Consider the following 21233-nt stretch of genomic DNA (forward strand, 5'->3'; position numbering starts at 1 on the left):
GAAATTCCTCCTTTATGTGTTCAGACAAAGAATATTACACTTCTCTTTGGTTTTGGTGTTAATTTAATAATTTACTCCAAGGAACCTTCCACCCCAGGGTTCGAACTGATGACCTATGGATTGCGAGTCCGACCGCCGCCAACGATTCCACCTGAGCAGACTTGGTTTGGTGTGTTGTTTGTCTTTTTAAAGCATGGAGACGACTCCCACACCTGGAATTACTTAACGGCCTCACAATAACCAAGGCCGGAACCGACGAAGGTTGGATCAGATGAGAATCGAACCCATGATCATCCGCTTACAAAGCGGACAGCGTAATCTGCGGCCAAGCCTGCTGCCTAATGCTTAAAAAACAAAATAAATGAAATGAAATGAAAATTATTTTGATCGTATTATTTTGAATGGACCCATTTCAACATGAGCAAAGTTAAAAAAACGTGTTTTGACTTACCTACCTTCAAAACTTTGGAACAAAATTTACCCCAAATGCATGATAACAGTTAGGCTTCAGTCAAAAATCATCCAACACATTTTTTCAAGCTTATCTTCGTAAAATCGTGATAACTCGTGGTGGTTACGTTGTTTTTACATCACTATTTTTTATTGCCTGCCCTACAACATTGTAAAGCATTGTTAGACTCTAAAAAATAGCCCTGGTAAGTTAGAAAAAACACAACATTTTGAAATGAACAATTTTGTTTTAAATGAAAAAAAAAACACCCTACGTGTTATTGCAGATTCGGAACGTACAATAAATTTCCCATATGCTAATACAAAATTACAGGTATTACAGTTGAGTAATGAAAAATGGCACAGTTTTTGAAACTATTTTTGTATTATTTTCGATGAAAAATTCGTTCGGAATTCTGCGTATGACATCAAATTGGGCGTTTTTTTTTACATGAAGGTCTCTTTGTTACCTTAATTGTAAACCATCACCATTTCAGGCTGCAAATAATTAAAAACACATTTTTCAAATGTTCAAAAATGAGATTTATGTGAAGAGTTATAATCCAATTCATTATTTATTTTTGTGAGATTTTCCATTATTTCATGCAAATCAATTATTTTGCTTTTATAATTTTGTTAGGATTTCCATTCTTATTGCGTGAGCAGCTATAAAGTTAATGAGAATTATTCTGACTGCAAACCATTATTGTAAATTACATATTTCTTTCAAGCCTAATTTTCAAAAGCTGGAAGCAAAAAGTATCACAATATGAAAGTTTAAGAAATTTGCAGAATATCAAATTTAAGTTTAGCCTCTGTTTTTTTTCTCAACATTCAAACAAGGGTTGGTAGAAAAAGGTGTTAGAAACACTTTCCAAAATTAAACTTTGATAAGTATTTTAAATGGTTTTCGTGTCAACAAAATTAACTTGTGTTCTTTTCTGTTTTTGTGTTGGGATCGACATCTTGTTTATTTCTATTCTTTAAAAAAAATATAGATATTTAATAATCGCTGTTTTTTTTTAATGTGTTTATCCCTTTAAAAGGGTTATTCTTCATTCAAAATTATTTTATAGAAAAGAACAGAAAACCCTTCCAAACGCTTAAATTTTTAATCATTGAAAATTGAACCAATGGTTTCCAATATATCAAGAGTTAAATAGTGAGGATTTGTTAGGTGACATTGAGAAAACTTATTTTTCACACAAAATGTAAACCTTAAAGGCGTAAGATCTCAGCAAAAAATTTTTGGTCATTTTTCGAAAATACCTGGAAAGGCCTATAACTTGAAACTGGTGCACTTTATCGAAAAATGTGTTAAGTGTTATTTTGATTTTGCCACTAAAATTATTTAATGAAGTACTGTTGGACATTTCTTCTTGTTTCTTAACGTTTTATTTTTTAAAATTTATATCTCCGGAACCAGAATTTGTAACATCAAACGGTAGCTCAAAAGATGCATTTTTAGTCTACTAAAATTTGTCAAAAAAAACGAAAATTAGAAAATTACGGATTTTTAAAATTCAACTTTGAGCGATAAAAAGGTAAATAAAATACTCGAAAAAATCAAATTTCATCGCTACTATATAAAAAATATCTATAAAAAATAATCTTCAAAGCAACATGTTCATGACTAAATTGCTCAGATGATAACAGAGCTAACACGTTGAGTAAAATAAGCTTACCACCCTCCACGGTACCGACGATCCAGTGAAGCTAGCAGAAACACGGTCCCGGGCCTAGGCCCCACCGCTAGACGCGACCCGTGATCAGTGCGCTGCCAAGTCTTGCAGCGATCGGACGACGAACCTTGCCGGTCTTACCGAGAAAGAAAGTGCTTCTTCGGCTTCGGCCATAACTGTTCCGCGTTCCAAATCTACACGATTTCTTGCTTCCTTTCTTTTCCTTCTTTCTTTCTTTCTCAACGCCGAGTTTATCGATCCATCGTGAGGTGAAAAGAGTGGTGATTGTTGTTGGAGTTTGAAGAAGTGGGCTTTTGCTATAGAGAAAGTTCGTCGAATCTCCGAACTTTGGGTTCAGCTCTGCGAGCTCTCTGCATTTTGGGGTGACAACGAAGAAAGTGATCGGAGTTTTGTGCTTGGAATATGCAAATTTGGCAGTAATTAAACGAAAGTGAAATATTGAATTTTGATCAATTCTGAAAGTTTCGAACCAGTTCGGCAAAATGGTGCTGCAAATGTCCGACATGCTGTACGAGAATCCGCTCGATCACTTCCTGACCCTGATCGTGGACTTTGTAATCTTCTTCTTCAAATCGATCTACTACGTGCTGGAGGCCTGTCTGCTTAGCTGTATTCCCTATCGGTACCGCAAGAAGAAGGTAAGTGGGAACATCCGCGACATTGTGTTCAACAACACATCAACTGTTTCAACAAAATGTAAAAAGTCACTCCAACCAACCAACAACACAATCGAGATACTCGTTTCTTTCACTCTCGCGAAACCTGAACAAATGGAGCGAATTGCTCGAGCATTGAACGTTTCAATTTGTGTTTGTTTTGATGCATTTTCCACGTGCAAACGTGCAACGGAACGGAAATGGTGCCTACAACAGGTGCTACTGATGAGTACAAACTATTCAAATCAACCTGTCTGCACAGTGTTGAACAGTCCCTCATGATTCAATGGTATTTACTTTTGAAAGTGTAGCGTTAGTTGCCGATCAAAATGTAACATTTACCATTTCAGGTGAAGTGGATGTGTCCAATAAACTGTGTAAACTAATTGATTTACGATTGAGTGAAACACTTCGAAGGCCGCTAAATTTGTTGTTTTGGGTACAGTGTACACGTTATTTTTGAGGGAAGGCCGTATTCCTGGTTTTAAAATGAACTTTACCAAATTAGTTCTGATAGACTTATCTTCATGTAGACCTATCAACTCAGAATCACAATCTGCACAAATGTCTTTTTGTGTGTATGTGACCTAAGCTGTCACTCATTTTTCTCAGTGGTTATGTATAAAAAGGTGTTTTCGAAAAGATAGCGACCGGAATTTGCATTGAAAAACAAAATGTTATGTATCTTTGCATAGTTATAGTTGAAAATGACTTACCGTAATCTGGGGCGAATCGAGACTACAGTCTGAATAGGGACAGCAGTTTTTTAGAGCACTTTAAGCTTTTAAATTTGGAAATGGATGTACACGTTTTGTTGGTCTGAGTCTGTTCTAACCGAAACCAACCAGAAAAATCACAATATTGTGCTCCAACATGGTTACAACTGCTGTCCCAATTCGCTCCATGTGTCCCGATTGACCCCAGTTTACGGTACTGCAGTTTGAATCATTTTCAAATGATTTGATTACAAAACATTTCAGCTTTTGTAAACATTTTTAGAATATCGTACAAGTCCTATGTAAAAAAAGGTGCAGGTGGTTATGTTACACATGACCAGTATGACAAAGAACTTTGCAAGATGATTGTTGAAATTATCGATTAGAATATCCGCTCTAAATTTCCCCATGATTCCCTTATAATTAACGTCCGATCGAACTAACGGGACGGAAATTGCAAGTGGAGCTAAAATAGAAATCGAGGTGAAATCAATTGACTTTCCTTTACCACTCGAAAGTTACCAAGATGCGGGAATGTTTTTGCAAGGCTGTTGCAAACAATCGGCGGCAGTAAAGGAAATTTCGCAGCGGCACAAAAAAAGTGCATCGCAGTAATCTATTTATTACTTCCTGCCTAATAAGCAATTTATTTTAACTGCTTAACTTCAGATAATGGCCAAATGCAACTTTTTATGTCCAGTATCAAAAACCATAAAGTTTGATACCCATATTGCCCCAACTCTTACGGTCCGACAAATGTCCCCCCATCGGAACATCCGCGGGGCCTCCGGCCACTCCGGATTGTGATCACTACTGCCGAAATGTCAAATTTCATGTCCAGTATCAATAACCATAAAGTTTGATACCCATATTGCCCCAATTCTTACGGTCCAGCAAATGTCCCCCTATCGGAACATCCGCGGGGCTTCCGGCCACTCCAGATTGTGGCCACTATTAACGAAATGTCAAATTTCATGTCCAGTATCAAAAACCATAAAGTTTGATACCCATATTGCCCCAATTCTTACGGTCCGGCAAATGTCCCCCATCGGAACATCCGCGGGGCCTCCGGCCCCTCCAGATTGTGGCAACTATTGCCGAAATGTCAAATTTCATGTCCAGTATCAAAAACCATCAAGTTTGATACCCATATTGCCCCAACTCTTACGGTCCGACAAATGTCCCCCCATCGGAACATCCGCGGGACCTCCGGCCACTCCGGATTGTGACCACTACTGCCGAAATGTCAAATTTCATGTCCAGTATCAATAACCATAAAGTTTGATACCCATATTGCCCCAATTCTTACGGTCCAGCAAATGTCCCCCTATCGGAACATCCGCGGGGCTTCCGGCCACTCCAGATTGTGGCCACTATTAACGAAATGTCAAATTTCATGTCCAGTATCAAAAACCATAAAGTTTGATACCCATATTGCCCCAATTCTTACGGTCCGGCAAATGTCCCCCATCGGAACATCCGCGGGGCCTCCGGCCCCTCCAGATTGTGGCAACTATTGCCGAAATGTCAAATTTCATGTCCAGTATCAAAAACTATCAAGTTTGATACCCATATTGCCCCAACTCTTACGGTCCGGCAAATGTCCCCCCATCGGAACATCCGCGGGGCCTCCGGCCACTCCAGATTGTGGCCACTATTGCCGAAATGTCAAATTTCATGTCCAGTATCAAAAACCATAAGGTTTGATACCCATATTGCCCCAATTCTTACGGTCCGGCAAATGTCCCCCATCGGAAAATCCGCGGGGCCTCCGGCCCCTCCAGATTGTGGCAACTATTGCCGAAATGTCAAATTTCATGTCCAGTATCAAAAACCATCAAGTTTGATACCCATATTGCCCCAACTCTTACGGTCCGACAAATGTCCCCCCATCGGAACATCCGCGGGGCCTCCGGCCACTCCGGATTGTGACCACTACTGCCGAAATGTCAAATTTCATGTCCAGTATCAATAACCATAAAGTTTGATACCCATATTGCCCCAATTCTTACGGTTTGGCAAATGTCCCCCCATCGGAACATCCGCGGGGCTTCCGGCCACTCCAGATTGTGGCCACTATTAACGAAATGTCAAATTTCATGTCCAGTATCAATAACCATAAAGTTTGATACCCATATTGCCCCAATTCTTACGGTCCAGCAAATGTCCCCCTATCGGAACATCCGCGGGGCTTCCGGCCACTCCAGATTGTGGCCACTATTAACGAAATGTCAAATTTCATGTCCAGTATCAATAACCATAAAGTTTGATACCCATATTGCCCCAATTCTTACGGTCCGGCAAATGTCCCCCATCGGAACATCCGCGGGGCCTCCGGCCCCTCCAGATTGTGGCAACTATTGCCGAAATGTCAAATTTCATGTCCAGTATCAAAAACTATCAAGTTTGATACCCATATTGCCCCAACTCTTACGGTCCGGCAAATGTCCCCCCATCGGAACATCCGCGGGGCCTCCGGCCACTCCGGATTGTGACCACTACTGCCGAAATGTCAAATTTCATGTCCAGTATCAATAACCATAAAGTTTGATACCCATATTGCCCCAATTCTTACGGTCCGGCAAATGTCCCCCCATCGGAACATCCGCGGGGCTTCCGGCCACTCCAGATTGTGGCCACTATTAACGAAATGTCAAATTTCATGTCCAGTATCAAAAACCATAAAGTTTGATACCCATATTGCCCCAATTCTTACGGTTTGGCAAATGTCCCCCCATTGGACATCCGCGGGGCCTCCGGCCACTCCAGTCCAGGTGGTGGCCAGTTCCAATGATCGACTCCCGCGACTGGCATGTCTTAGCTGGTCCTTGCCTCCAAGCCATCTGCTCCCGGACCTCCAGGCCGTCTGCTACCGGGCCACCAGGCCATCTGCTTCTGATGTGTTCTCGTCGACGTCCAGCAATAGAATGAATTTTCGGGACCGACCGAGCCGAGTTTTGTTGGCTCGTCGACGATCCGAAAATTATGAGGTGGAGTGGGGGTGATTTTAGATACATCAATCTCACGTCTCTCGATTGACTGATTGGGAAACGTTCGCTCATCCAACCAGCATGCACCAAAAAGAGGGGAAATTTGCCGAGAGGGGAATTCGTCACGTAACGTTTTCGCTTCGCGAAAATTTTGGATTGACACCACGTATAGAAACCTTAGGACAAAGTTCTTTGTCAAAAATTTAAATAACAGGCAGTAATTTGATAGTTTTGATAAAAACGAATGATTTTGCTCAAGATAAGTTCAAAAATTTTACGAGATCAACCCAATTTTTTCATTTTTTTTTATTTTGGTTTTCCATGAAAAATTAAAGATGAAAAGTAATGCAGATTCATATGAGACGTTTACGCGAACTTTGCGCAGTACTTTGCCAATGAATATATGTCCAATACGATTTTTAAAGCAATTCAGAAAACGCGTTCAGAGTTTTTTCTAACTAAAATTTACCACAAACGCTTACTTACACAGAAAAATTTTGAATTTTTTGAAGGTTGAAAATTTGGTTGGTTGAATATTTTTTGTCTGACACAAAATCTATCATAATTTCCTGATGAATATCTGCATAATTTTTTTTCTTTTGTATCTTCCCACGTCCAGGCATAACAAATATGCAATGGGACATTAATGCTATCATAGGGTACAATTTTACTTGATCATAAGGGTGACAAGATTTTATTTTTTTTAAATCTTAATAAATACCCTCTGGTTTAAGGGTCGCAATTGATCGTTGAAAATTGTATGAGCAAAATCGAAAAAAATTAGGGGAAAAGCAAAAATTTCAAAATTTCACCAAAAAGTGGCGTTAAATGTGTTGGATTGTCAAGTGTGGATTCTTATATTTAATTTTAAGATAAACAACTTTGCCGAAGGCGGCAAAACGATCTGAGTTAACCCTGGCGAGTTATTAGCGATTTAAAGAAGGCGTTTTTGTATAGAGCGATGTTTTTTCACCAACTTGAAGGTCTGTAGCGACCCTCAACCGATTTGACTCATAATTTGCAAAGTTACTTATTTTTAACCTTAAGAATCGAGCCAGGGGGTATCCCTAATGACGATTTTTTTATTGTCTCTCTATTGATACATTTTATTTTTGAATTAAAAGAACAAAGGATCGATTCTGTTAGGTTTTATCAAATCGTCATGATAAAAACATAATTTTGTTGCAAATAGTTTCCAACTTACAAAATTCCACAAAGAACACTGGGCATCTTCAATTTTAGGGAGTTGTTAATATGTTTGTTGTTGAAATTTGTATGGGGGTAATTCTCCGCCAACTCACACAGCAGTTGCCCCGACCCATCTTCGATTTGCGTGAAACTTTGTCCTAAGGGGTAACTTTTGTCCCTGATCACGAATCCGAGGTCCGTTTTTTGATATCTCGTAACGGAGGGGCGGTACGACCCCTTTCATTTTTGAACATGGGAAAAAAGAGGTGTTTTTCAATAATTTGCAGCCTGAAACGGTGATGAGATAGAAACTTGGTGTCTAGGGGACTTTTATGTAAAATTAGACGCCCGATTTGATGGCGTACTCAGAATTCCGAAAAAACGTATTTTTCATCGAAAAAACACTAAAAAAGTTTTAAAAATTCTCCCATTTTTCGTTACTCGACTGTAAAAAATTTTGGAACATGTCATTTTATGGGAAATTTAATGTACTTTTCGAATCTACATTGACCCAGAAGGGTCATTTTTTCATTTAGAACAAAAATTTTCATTTTAAAATTTCGTATTTTTTCTAACTTTGCAGGGTTATTTTTTAGAGTGTAACAAAGTTCTACAAAGTTATAGAGCAGACAATTACAAAAATTTTGATATATAGACATAAGGAGTTTGCTTATAAACATCACGAGTTATCGCGATTTTACGAAAAAAAGTTTTGAAAAAGTTACTTTTTGCGTTTCTCTTTGTTTCGTCGTCCGTATCTGTCGCGGGTGACCATGAACGGCCATAATCAACGACGACCAACTTTTTCAAAACTTTTTTTTCGTAAAATCGCGATAACTCGTGATGTTTATAAGCTGGGTGCAGAATAGTTGTCCGCAAAGCGGCCTCAATTTAGAACTGTCAAAGCGGAACCAATTTACTGTTCGCATAATTATACCAAGAAGTGGCAAGTATTGTGATCGATCTATAATTTATTTAGTCAGGAATAAAAAAAATCGATGGCTATTGAGGTATTCGAAGTCAAAACATCTTAATAAGAGGGCATAATTCGTCGCTAAAATTTTATAATCGCTATGTCTCACGCAAAACCTATTTTATGACGCTCTTTTAAATGTTAGCGACAAATTATCAATAACTATGAATAGTACTTTCCAAATAATATTGGATAATCTTACTCCGATTTTATCACCGCACATCAAAGATACATAATCTCGGAACTTCCATTCGGTTGCTCTTCTGATTCACGAAATTCCACCCACTTTTGACACAATTTTTCATCACGTGGAAAACAAAAAAAGGCCTCTTTTGGCCGCCATCGTTTAGTCTACGAAGAAAAAAGTGCGAAGCACTTAATTTTTCATCGAAAACATCAACATCAACAGATCCAAAATGTTTTATAATAATTCACTTCAGCAGCAAAAAATATGTCACGCTTGAGCTTGAACATAGCCTTCTACTTTGTTTATGTTTACAGCTGTAGTGCAGTTGTATTAGTGGGGAGCAGTGGGGAGCTTTCGAAAATCACGTTACGCATTCTGTCTTTTCAGCACCCAGTTTATAAGCAAACTCCTTATGTCAATATATCAAAATTTTTGTAATTGTCTGCTCTACAACTTTGTAGAACATTGTAATACTCTAAAAAATAACCCGGCAAAGTTAGAAAAAACACGAAATTTTAAAATGAAAAATTTTGTTCTAAATGAAAAAATGACCCTTCTGGGTCAATGTAGATTCTAAAAGTACATTAAATTTCCCATAAAATTACATGTTCCAAAATTTTTTACAGTCAAGTAACGGAAAATGGGAGAACTTTTAAAACTTTTTTAGTGTTTTTTTCGATGAAAAATACGTTTTTTCGGAATTCTGAGTAAGCCATCAAATCGGGCGTCTAATTTTACATAAAAGTCCCTTTGACACCAAATTTCTATCTCATCACCGTTTCAGGCTGCAAATTATTGAAAAACACCTCTTTTTTCGCATGTTCAAAAATGGAAGGGGTCGTACCGCCCCTCCGTCACGAGATATCAAAAAACAGACCTCGGATTCGTGATCAGGGACAAAAGTTACCCCTTAGGACAAAGTTTCACGCAAATCGAAGAGGGGTCGGGGCAACTTTTCCCGATTTCGTGTGAGTTGGTAGAGAATTACCCATGGATATTTTGTTACGAGGGGGGATAGGGATCCAAAATTACATTTATTTGCGTTACGTTATAAAACAACGCTCATCCCTTTTAAAGCATACTTGTGTCACGTGAGTTTATCATTTAAAATTTGGTACACTCGGGGATTACCATTCTAGATTGTTGCTGAAATCATTTTAAAAATGCAAAAAACGTAAGCATGTTGCAAGTAGTACCTTCTTTAACTTTGCTGAATAGTTCTCCAGACACAGATTTACACATATTTTCAGAAATCTTTTGTAAGTACAACAGTGTTCAAATTTGTATGAAAAGTTGTACGAACCAAAAATGCAAATTGGCTTGTATGGACTTAAGTAATTTTGAATAATTTGATTTTGTTTGAACAATATTAAAGGGTTCTAAATAAAAAGTTGGCTAAGTCTGTTAAGTCAATTTGTTAAACTACAACCTCCGAGATTGTCTACCAAACCCCTTTTTTTATTGGGACATATGAAATTCCAAGTCAGTTCGCGACAAACTCTGTATCTGATGAGTCTGCAACTTCAACTATTGGACTAACATTCCTACCTTTGTTGAACTGCATCTCCTTGGGGGGCGCCGGTATTGACTTAATGCAGAGATCATCAGGGGTTATACAGTGAGGATGATTAGCTCCCACTATTCATCTGTTGGTTCATTGTGTAACTTCAGCTGATCCGTCAATAACGGAGTAGCAGCTCATTGGCAGTCAACCATGCTCATGCTCATATGAAATTCCAAGTCAGTTCGAACGAAATCTTTCTAGCTACAAAATTTGTGAAGAGAGATTATTAGTGTTTAATCTATAAAACTAGAAAAAAAAACATTAATGTTATAAGAAATTCCGTTCATTTATAAATTTTGAAAACCTCCAGTTAAATCTCATAATGAACAATTGATATCAAGATATAGCTAACGCAATCTTTTGTAAAATTACGCAAGTTTGAATGCACTAAGAAAACCGGAAACTAGTTTTAACTTTCCGACCATCAACTAGCTTGTGAGCCAAGACATTGTCTTTTACAGAAGGCATTCATGCAAAACCTTCGTTGCATAATAACGATTTTCCAGTAAAAAAAAAATAATTGCGCAAATTGTGAATTTGGAAAACTTTAACTATAAATCTAGTCATCACCGATGATTTGGTTTCCATCTTATAAAAAAAAAATCACCCTCGAGCAGATCATTCAACCTCTCACTTGTGTGGAGCGAATGTAATGTGATGCACTTTTGTGGCCGTTGATTTCTCAATTAGCGAAACGGTGCTAATTTTTCTGCGCTGTGACCGACTTAATTTCTTGCCGGCGGACATTTGTCACCATCGCCCTCTCTCTCTGTCAGGGTATATACAGCCATCCCACATATTCGGAACACCCACAAATTCGGAACATTTTTGTGGTAATTTGTCAATAGAATGCAAAATGCAACTTTTCTGCCGACCCTGCTATTTTTAGGACCTTTATTTGGACATTCTCTTGCTATTTCACTAGTAAAAGTAATACTTTTTAGACAAAAACTGCATTTCAAGACTATTTTATCCAGAGCATCAAAACACTGCCTCCAAATTGCCTCTTCCATGATTGTGGGTTGTTATTGTGACTCCCACAATTGTGGAACACCTGAATTTAACTGATGTTTTCACAAAAAAAGTTATCAGACCAGTCATAAAACATTACTAAGCATGAGTTTTACTGGTTTCAGAGTGCAAAATCATTATTTTGTAAACAATATGTACTCCTGGAGAGAACCAAAGTTTGTTTACATCCGTAAGAAAAAAAGTGTTCCGAATTTGTGGATTTCAAGTTCAATGTTTTTCTTTGAAAACTTGATATAAAACGTAAAAATGTACAGCCGGTCTATACATCAATCGAAAGATCGCAAGAAAAGCTTTAACATGAAGGTAAACGCAAATCATTATGTTCAATTATCGATTTTATATGATTTGTTGAACATTGGCCGATCTGTAAACTGTTACGAATATGAAGGATGACTGTACATCCAGTTATGCGCTTTGCAACCCTCGAATGTTCACGATGCGTTGCGCAACGGGGTATAAATTGGTTCAACTTTCTAGCTGAGCCTTGTCGAATGGATTTTTTTTTGTCCAAATCTTAAACCAGTGATGCTGAACACTATTGAAAAAGTGACAAGTCTCGTTTCGCTGTGTCAATTTCATTTTGTTTGCGGAGCCTATTTGGAGCTTTTCAACAACGGGTTCAACGAACTGTACAAACGCATTATACAGCCTTGTTTTCTTCTGTTATGAAGTTCGGTCGATGTTTTCTTTCGGCTACCTTAATTAATATGACCCACTTGGCATAACTTGATCTCGTCGCAAACATACACTCAAAAAAGAATGTTTAATTGTACTCAACGTTGTAGAGAATTCACTTTTTAGCCCCGAAAGTACTGACAAGCTTTGTCCATTTTGCCGGTACACGATCACTTACAGTTAACAAGCTTCGATCGCCGGTAAAACATGTATAAACATCATGTTGCGGCTTATAAAGCTGTTGTTGGTAACGAACAAAAAAATCGGAAACTACTCAACCAGCCGAGCACCACAACCACTAATCAGCCATTTTGTGAAATAATCTTTTTCAGCCATTTCTCGTAAAGGCTTTTTTTAACAACCATCGAAATTATGGTTGAAACCGCCAACTACACGGAAAAAATCAGTTCTTGATAACGTGAACAAACCATCACGAAATTGGGAATCATGAAAAAAAACAGTTTCGGCGTGTTTCACAATTTCGTGAACGTTTGTTGACATTTTTGCAAAATGATTCTTTTCCGTGTACTCCCACCTGTCCCATCTTGGTTAGGTCAAGCTGGTCAGCAGCTTGCTGAGATTGAATCACGGGGTTGGGCACATGGTTGATCCGTAGCGCATTAGATTTACTTCCGTAAATATTTCGTAAATATCGTAAATACAAGCGTAAATAATATTTATCTGCACGATATTCGGAACAAAATTTTGTTCAGTGTGGACAGTGACAGTTCAGAACTGTCACTTGTTTGTTTCCTTCATTTACAAACTGTCACCGCTCCAATCCAGCTTGAGGTATATTTTTTCACCTTCAGGATTTCCGGTGCCCTACGAAGATTGGGTTGAGCAAGGAGGTTGAACTGGTGGAGCGGATTGATGGGGAGGTGGCCAAGGAGAATGATGTGCCGGTGAAGAGGGTTCGATTCGAGGCGAGAGGAGGGTTTAGGCCGCCGGCGGAGTCGATGTGCGCCGGGAGTCCGATTGTGGTGTCGAGCAGGTTGGAACGGTGGGGAGGAAGCGATTGCGGAGGACTTTGTTCCGTTGATGATGCGGGAGCCTTCGTTCGATCAGTGGAATTATAACAAAGGGTTGCATTCCGTACTGCGTGGCTGAGCATTTGCGGCCTCACCAGCGGGAAGGGGTGAGCTTTCTGTACGAATGCGTTTTGGGAATGAAACGCGAAGACTCGGAACAGTTTGGAGCGATTTTGGCCGACGAGATGGGACTGGGGAAGACGTTGCAGACGTTGGCGTTGATCTACACCTTGAAGAATCAGGGACCTTACGGGCAGCCGATTGTGAAGCGGGTTCTGATCGTGACTCCGAGCAGTTTGGTGGACAACTGGGATCGAGAGATAACAAAGTGGTTGAAGCAGGAACGGATCTTTACGTTCATCGTGGGGCCGAATAGCAAGTTGAAAAAGTACGCGAACCTGTTCGCAACCCAACGAGTTGTCGCATGGGGGGAGAAGGGAGAGGAGGGGCGGTCAATATCGTTTTTTTTTTCATCATATCTAACAATACAAAAAAAAGCTGATTTCACAAATAAAAAGAAATTAAACCACCGGCGACTTTTCCTTGGCCAGTGCGGACACGTCCCAGACGAGCTTGGCACCGTCTCCGATGAATATCTGCACCAGCTACTGGCCGGCCAGCTTCAGGTAGGTCGACTTCGGTGGATGAATTCTCAGGTTCTTGAACTTGTCCTTGTGCGTCGTCGGCAGCACGACGGCCTCAATTAATTTCTGGATTTGCCTGTCCAACCCGCCAATATCCGAATACTGCTCGGTCGGCCGGAATTGTCTCCAGGATGAGGTACGAGTCCTTGTTTACGCCCACCAAATCGCCCGGCTTGAGTTTCTCTGGATCAACCAGGCCAAACAAGGGCAAAAAGTACGCCTGCCGTGTCAAAGTCTTGATTACGGTGCGCTTGCCCTTCCGCTTGGAGTCCAGCACCACCACCGCCCCGTCGTCCTCCGTCTCCTGAGGGTCCACGTCCAGCAGCTCGACCGACTTGTCCTCCTGGGTTACCACCAGCTCGATTGCTGGTGCCTCACTGAGTCCGGAACATGCACTAAATTCACCATAAAACAATGGAAAATCCGGATTTACTACGACGAAGCTGCTCGCCCATGAAATTGCCGGATGATAATAGAGCGCCAGCAAATCGCCCGGCCGGAAAATGTAATAGAGACAGATTGATTTTTTTTTGTTGTTTGTAAACAGTGCGCGCGTTTGCGATGACAGCTGTGAAAAACACTGAAATAAAATTCATAGAGGAATGGTGTATGCACGTAAATATGGATGCACATACGGATTAACTTATGAAATAAATGCAATATATTTGGAGTGACCACCTCGTGGATTGAATAATAATAACGGCGGTTTGGTTGGTTGTGGTCGATTAACACGATGATTGAAAATACACCATATTCTTGATTTACACAACGAAATGGGGGTGTTTAATTCGAGAATCGTTTAAAAAAAGAATGTCCATGACTTAAATTGAGAATTATGACTTAAATTAAGAATCTTTGGGATTTCGTAATTTGTCGGAGAGTTTTCATCATGTATCAATTGTATTTGGTTAAGTTATGTTATTAAAACATTTTAGCATGGTTTTGGAACACCTGGGATGTTCTAGTCCATCCGAAACTTCCGGGAATTCTGTGCAGCAGGCTAACCGAAGAAACAAGTTAAAACTTCAGAATTTTGACAACGGATCCTACCCAGACTGCTTCAGTGAGTGCGGTAGGTTACAGTGCATTGTTGTAACGACTTATTGGGATGATCTGGGACATCCAAGGACTTCCTGGAGTTAAGATCTGTGGGTATATCGCCGTAACAAGCAAGAGGTCGACGGATTTTGACCCCGGAACATATCCGCATAGCTTCAGTGAGTATGGTAGACTACTTTGCTGATGTGTAGGAATGCCCTGGGTCATCCAAGGACTCCCTGGAGTTAAGATCTGTGGGTCTACCACCGTAACAAGCACGAGGTCGACGGATTTTGACCCCGGAATATACCCGCATAGCTTCAGAGAGTATGGCAGACTACTTTGCTGATGCGTTGGGATATCCTGGGTCATCCAAGGACTCCCTGGAGTTAAGATCTGTGGGTCTACCACCGTAACAAGCAGGAGGTCGACCGATTTTGACCCCGGAATATACCCGCATAGCTTCAGTGAGTATGGTAGACTACTTTGCTGATGTGTTGGGATGTCCTGGGTCATCCAAGGAGTCCCTGGAGTTAAGATCTGAGGGTCTACCACCGTAACAAGCAAGAGGTCGACGGAGTTTGACCCCGGAATATACCCGCATAGCTTCAGTGAGTATGGCAGACTACTTTGCTGATGTGTTGGGATGTCCTGGGTCATCCAAGGACTCCCTGGAGTTAAGATCTGTGGGTCTACCACCGTAACAAGCAGGAGGTCGACGGAGTTTGACCCCGGAATATACCCGCATAGCTTCAGTGAGCATTGTAGACTACTTTACTGATGTTCTAGGATGTTCTAGGTCGTCCAAGGACTCCCTGATGTTAAGATCTGAGGGTCTACCGCCGTAACAAGCAAGAGGTTGACGGTTTTTGACCTCGGGACATATCCGCATGGCTTCAGTGAGTATGGTAGACTACTTTGTTGATGTGTTAGGCTGACTTGGGTCATCCAATGACTCCCTGGAGTTAAGATCTGGTGGTCTATCATATATCCAGGGAGTCCTTGGATGACCCAGAACATCTCAACACATCAGCAAATTAGTCTATCATACTCACTGAAGCTATGCGAGTGAGTCCCGGGGTCAAAACCCGTCGACCTCTGGCTCATTACGGCGGTAGACCCTCAGATCTTAACTCCAGGGAGTCCTTGGATGACTCAAGTCAGCCCGACACATCAGCAAAGTAGTCTACCATACTCACTGAAGCTAAACGGGTATATTCCGGGGTCAAACTCCGTCGACCTCTTGCTTGTTACGGTGTTAGACTCACAGATCTTAATTCCAGGGAGTCCTTGGATGACCCAGGACATCCCAACACATCAGCAAAGTAGTCTGCCATACTCTCTGAAGCTATGCGGGTATATTCCGGGGTCAAAATCGGTCGACCTCTTGCTTGTTACGGTGGTAGACCCACAGATCTTAACATCAGGGAGTCCTTGGACGACCTAGAACATCCTAGAACATCAGTAAAGTAGTCTACAATGCTCACTGAAGCTATGCGGGTATATTCCGGGGTCAAACTCCGTCGACCTCCTGCTTGTTACGGTGGTAGACCCACAGATCTTAACTCAAGGGAGTCCTTGGATGACCCAGGATATCCCAACACATCAGCAAAGTAGTCTGCCATACTCACTGAAGCTATGCGGGTATATTCCGGGGTCAAACTCCGTCGACCTCCTGCTTGTTACGGTGGTAGACCCTCAGATTTTAACTCCAGGGACTCCTTGGATGACCCAGGACATCCCAACACATCAGCAAAGTAGTCTACCATACTCACTGAAGCTATGCGGATATGTTCCGGGGTCAAAATCCGTCGACCTCTAGCTTGTTACGGTGGTAGACCCACAGATCTTAACATCAGGGAGTCCTTGGACGACCTAGAACATCCTAGAACATCAGTAAAGTAGTCTACAATGCTCACTGAAGCTATGCGGGTATATTCCGGGGTCAAACTCCGTCGACCTCCTGCTTGTTACGGTGGTAGACCCTCAGATCTTAACTCCAGGGACTCCTTGGATGACCCAGGATATCCCAACACATCAGCAAAGTAGTCTGCCATACTCTCTGAAGCTATGCGGGTATATTCCGGGGTCAAAATCCGTCGACCTCCTGCTTGTTACGGTGGTAGACCCACAGATCTTAACTCCAGGGAGTCCTTGGATGACCCAGGGCATTCCTACCCATTAGCAAAGTAGTCTACCATACTCACTGAAGCTATGCGGATATGTTCCGGGGTCAAAATCCGTCGACCTCTTGCTTGTTACGGCGGTAGACCCACAGATCTTAACTCCAGGAAGTCCTTGGATGTCCCAGATCATCCCAATAAGTCGTTACAACAATGCACTGTAACCTACCGCACTCACTGAACCAGTCTGGGTAGGATCCGTTGTCAAAATTTTGAAGTTTCAACTTGTTTCTTCGGTTAGCCTGCTGCACAGAATTCCCGGAAGTTTCGGATGGACTAGAACATCCCAGGTGTTCCAAAACCATGCTAAAATGTTTTAATAACATAACTAAACCAAATACAATTGATACATGATGAAAACTCTCCGACAAATTACGAAATCCCAAAGATTCTTAATTTAAGTCATATTCTCAATTTAAGTCATGGACATTCTCATTTTAAGTCATGACTTAAAAAAAGTTGCGTAAATCGAGAATCGTTTAAAAAAAGGTGACTTAAAAAAAGAATATGGTGTATTTTATTTGGCAGAAGACGATGGGGTTGGTTTTGCCGAAGTGAATGAAATTTATGGAAATTTTGAGGAATCCACTGAGTCACTTGTTAAGGAGGGTCATGTTTTACGGTTTGCATAAATTTAAACACTATGTTCTACAAGGAAATCATCTCATTTTCAGAATAAAATGGGGAGTGTAACATTATTCCGGTGAACATGACAACAAGAAAATTAAGTATGACATCACTCCTAGGTGAAAGTTGCGAAACATTGTGGGAAGTTAACCGCAGGGCAACTTTAGGTGAGCTGTCAAATAAGTTTTGTTCAAAACTGCTCAGACGGTACTAAGCGACGGACGCGATTATTAAACATCTTAGTGGTTTGACATTTTTCCGTATTGGGTAGCAATTGAACTACTCAAATATATAAAAAAGTACCTAGTGGCTTCATCAAAATAATTATATTCTATGGCAACAAATCAGACTGAGTTTCCATTTCACCAAGCTAGTCAAGCAAAACGTTTTCCTCGTCATGATGGATTAAATGCCACGTGGAATGTCCCATTAATTAAACTTCCGACGGTTGACGAGTGCCATCGGATTGACCTCGGTGCTTCGTGACAGCACCAGAAGAAGGGTTGACAAACCCTGCGGAAAAGAAACATCCAATTTGTCACCACACGGCCATGACATTTATGCCTTACCATAATCGCCGAGATTACAGATGAGCGCTCATTTTTCATTCGTATCTTCTTTTACATCAAATTATAGATTTCTAGATTAAATTTTCAAAACAACCTATCCCTCATGGGTTTCCTATGCAGATAGGGCCTTTTGAAAATTTAATCGAGATTTGAAGAATTTCAAAACTCCTCACTGTAATGTTTCACACATTTCATTCACAAAAAAAAAATCATTAATCGCCTCACCCTAGAAGCAAAACGTTACAAGTGATTTTTATGACACGCCGAAGCGAAAAGTGTGCCATAGAAGATTTATCTGCCATCTGGGTGCAAAATCTCCCTCGAATCGCTCTCATCGAACTGAACGTGCGTGGAATTTTGACCGTTGATTTCTTCAACAATGGGTAATCAAGCTGCAATTCTCCAGAACGTCTTTATTGGCAGAGTTACGCTGGGAATGTTCAATTAGCATTTTAACATAAGACGAATAGTACTGATTGTAAAAGTATGTGATGGTCAGAATTAATTTCAATAACTATTTTTAAGTCTTTGGGGTGTCAAACACGCACGTGTTAATAGATTTGCAAGTCGAAACATTTTTTTTCTTTTCAAATTGCTGAGATATTGCTTATGGAGCATTTTTACTTTCGAATTTCCGCTAGACACAATGCATTGCATTGGGAATCAGGCTTTCTAGGCCCAGTGCAAAAAGTATAATTTAACTCAAAAATTACGAACTTCTCGTCACAGTGTCCTGATGCAATTCTGTCACAGCCCTGCGAAACATGTTGGCTGTTATATCGGGCGGTCAGCCAAAATAACCAGGTAACAGTCGCCCCATAAAAAAAAACTTTTGCTAGAAAGAGATGGCAAAATCTGATGCAAACAAACCCCCAGTTGCCATGTAAACACAATTTGAATGTTTTGGTAAATTTCAGACTAGAAAGCCTTACATATCAAATTTTGCTTATAACCGCCCGATATGTCAGCCAACATACTTCGCAGGGCTGTGACAGCACGAACTCGATCATTGTTTGCATCACGAAACTGTAACAAGAAGCTCGTCATTTTTGGGTTAAATTATATTTTTTTTTTCACTGGGCCTGCACTCAAAGTCAAAAGCACACTCAAAATCAGAAGTATCCCTCAAAAAGGTACTTTCAATCCTCAAAAAGGATACTTTCTATCCTTTTCATAAGTTCACCCGGCGTCACCCTTTTAAAAGGGTATGTCAAAATCAGTACATTTTCGATACCCTTTTAAAGGGTGACGACGGGTGAACTTGAAAAAAGGGTACTTTTTACTTTGAGTGTATCCTTTTTCAAAGTTCACCCGTCTTCACTCTTCAAAATGTTATCGAAAATGTACTGATTTTGACATACCCTTTTGAATAGGTTGACGCAGGGTGAACTTGAAAAAAGGATAAAAATTATTCATTTTTGAAGAAATAATGAAAGAAAGTAAAAAGCATTATTACATATGAAAATTAAATGCTTGATGATTCAACTACTCATTTTAAATTTATAGTTTAAGCCTTACCCGACAAACTTCGTTCTGTCTTTTTTTCGTTTTTTGACGTTTTTTTACTTTTTTGCTTATTCAGTCTCCTGTGATCAAAATTTGCTTTTACCTAACTTTTCCCATACAATCTGCAGATTTTCCGGAATCGGTACCAGAGTGGCCCAAGTTGTAACTTTTTGGCGTAAGAACCTTCCTTGGACTTATACGAATCCAACGCAACAAATCCGTTCGAACAAAACCATCGAAATTTTATATATATATATAGATTTATTTATAGTTTTCTGATACTTCAATTTTTCGATTTCTATTTCAAATTTGAAATATTCATTATAAAAAGAATTCATACGATATATGACACGAACTTGATATTATCAAACAAAGGCTAAACAATGCGAAAAGATGGCATTTTTACGGTGCTTTCAGACCAATTCAGCAATTAAACATGGCGCAACTTAACTGCATTTCATGAAAGACTGCAAACAAGCCAAGTGACGAACCTCGTTTGAATTTTGAATTTAGATCATGTGTTTTAACCCGGGCAGACAGTAATAACAAAATTCATGCCATTTCAATAACAAATACTGTTAAAATAACAGAAATTGTTATGGAATCTTCTTGAAAAATCAATTTTTGCATAAGGGTTAAATAACAGTTTATGTTATCATAACAAAATTTGTTATTGGTCTGATATTGGTTGAAAGCCAAAACAACTTTGGAATAACATTTTTTGTTATGGAAGAATACCTCAAACTGTTATTGGGATGATCGGATTAGTTGTTAAAACAACAAAAAATAATAACAAAGATTTGTTCGAAGAATAACTAAAAATGTTATTAGTCTGTTATTACAATAACAATCCAATAACAAAAAAATCATAACGGTGAATAACAAATCCTGTTATAAATAACATAAAATGTTATTGGCCATCAAAAAATGGTATTCCCACGTTATTTCCGTCTGCTCGGGTTGATAAATTGATGATGTGAGCCGCTTTGGAAAAAAATGTCCTGAGATTCTTTATCAGTGCTCAAATTATCCCCTTATGACTTGCCTTATGACAAAGTTTCATGAAAATCCAAGAGATGTTGGGTAAACAGCTGAGAGAGTTGAGAGAAAATAACTAATACTAGGATATAACTATCAATTAGTCAATTCTCAACCTTATTCTAGTCTGGTCCACCAATTGAACTTTAAAAATTGCACAATTAGTAGCTGAGAAACAGCTAAGCATGGATTAAAATTTAGAAATAGTAGTTTAGTAAATAGTGGCATATGGAAGTTTTTTTCAGCGCTCTTACTTAGTTTGATGAGAAGTCCGTTTCGTCACTCTAGAAGGACAGAAATAGTAAATAGTTTTACAACGGAACGATATTTTTTAAATTCAACCAGTTTACAGTTTTAAAGTTTATTGAAAAATGAGATTTTTCAATGTACTTATTTTTTTGTGGAATTTCTAGTACTTTTTCAGAATACTGATTTTAAAACATTTATTTACCGATTTGTATGA

At 39.7% G+C, this 21233-nt stretch overlaps 1 protein-coding gene across 1 annotated transcript in view; it reads left to right on the forward strand.

Moving 5' to 3' along the window:
* The first annotated feature begins 2212 nt into the window (after window positions 1-2212).
* Window positions 2213-21233, forward strand: part of LOC120415478 (short-chain dehydrogenase/reductase family 16C member 6) — a 35855-nt gene continuing 16834 nt past the window's right edge. The window contains exon 1 of the mRNA XM_039577041.2: window positions 2213-2791. Within this exon, the coding sequence (XP_039432975.1) occupies window positions 2636-2791 (156 nt within the window). The 5' untranslated portion in view covers window positions 2213-2635. The remainder of the gene's footprint in view (window positions 2792-21233) is intronic.

The sequence above is a fragment of the Culex pipiens genome, chromosome 2 (genome assembly GCF_016801865.2).
Source record: "Culex pipiens pallens isolate TS chromosome 2, TS_CPP_V2, whole genome shotgun sequence".
NCBI lineage: Eukaryota > Metazoa > Arthropoda > Insecta > Diptera > Culicidae > Culex > Culex pipiens.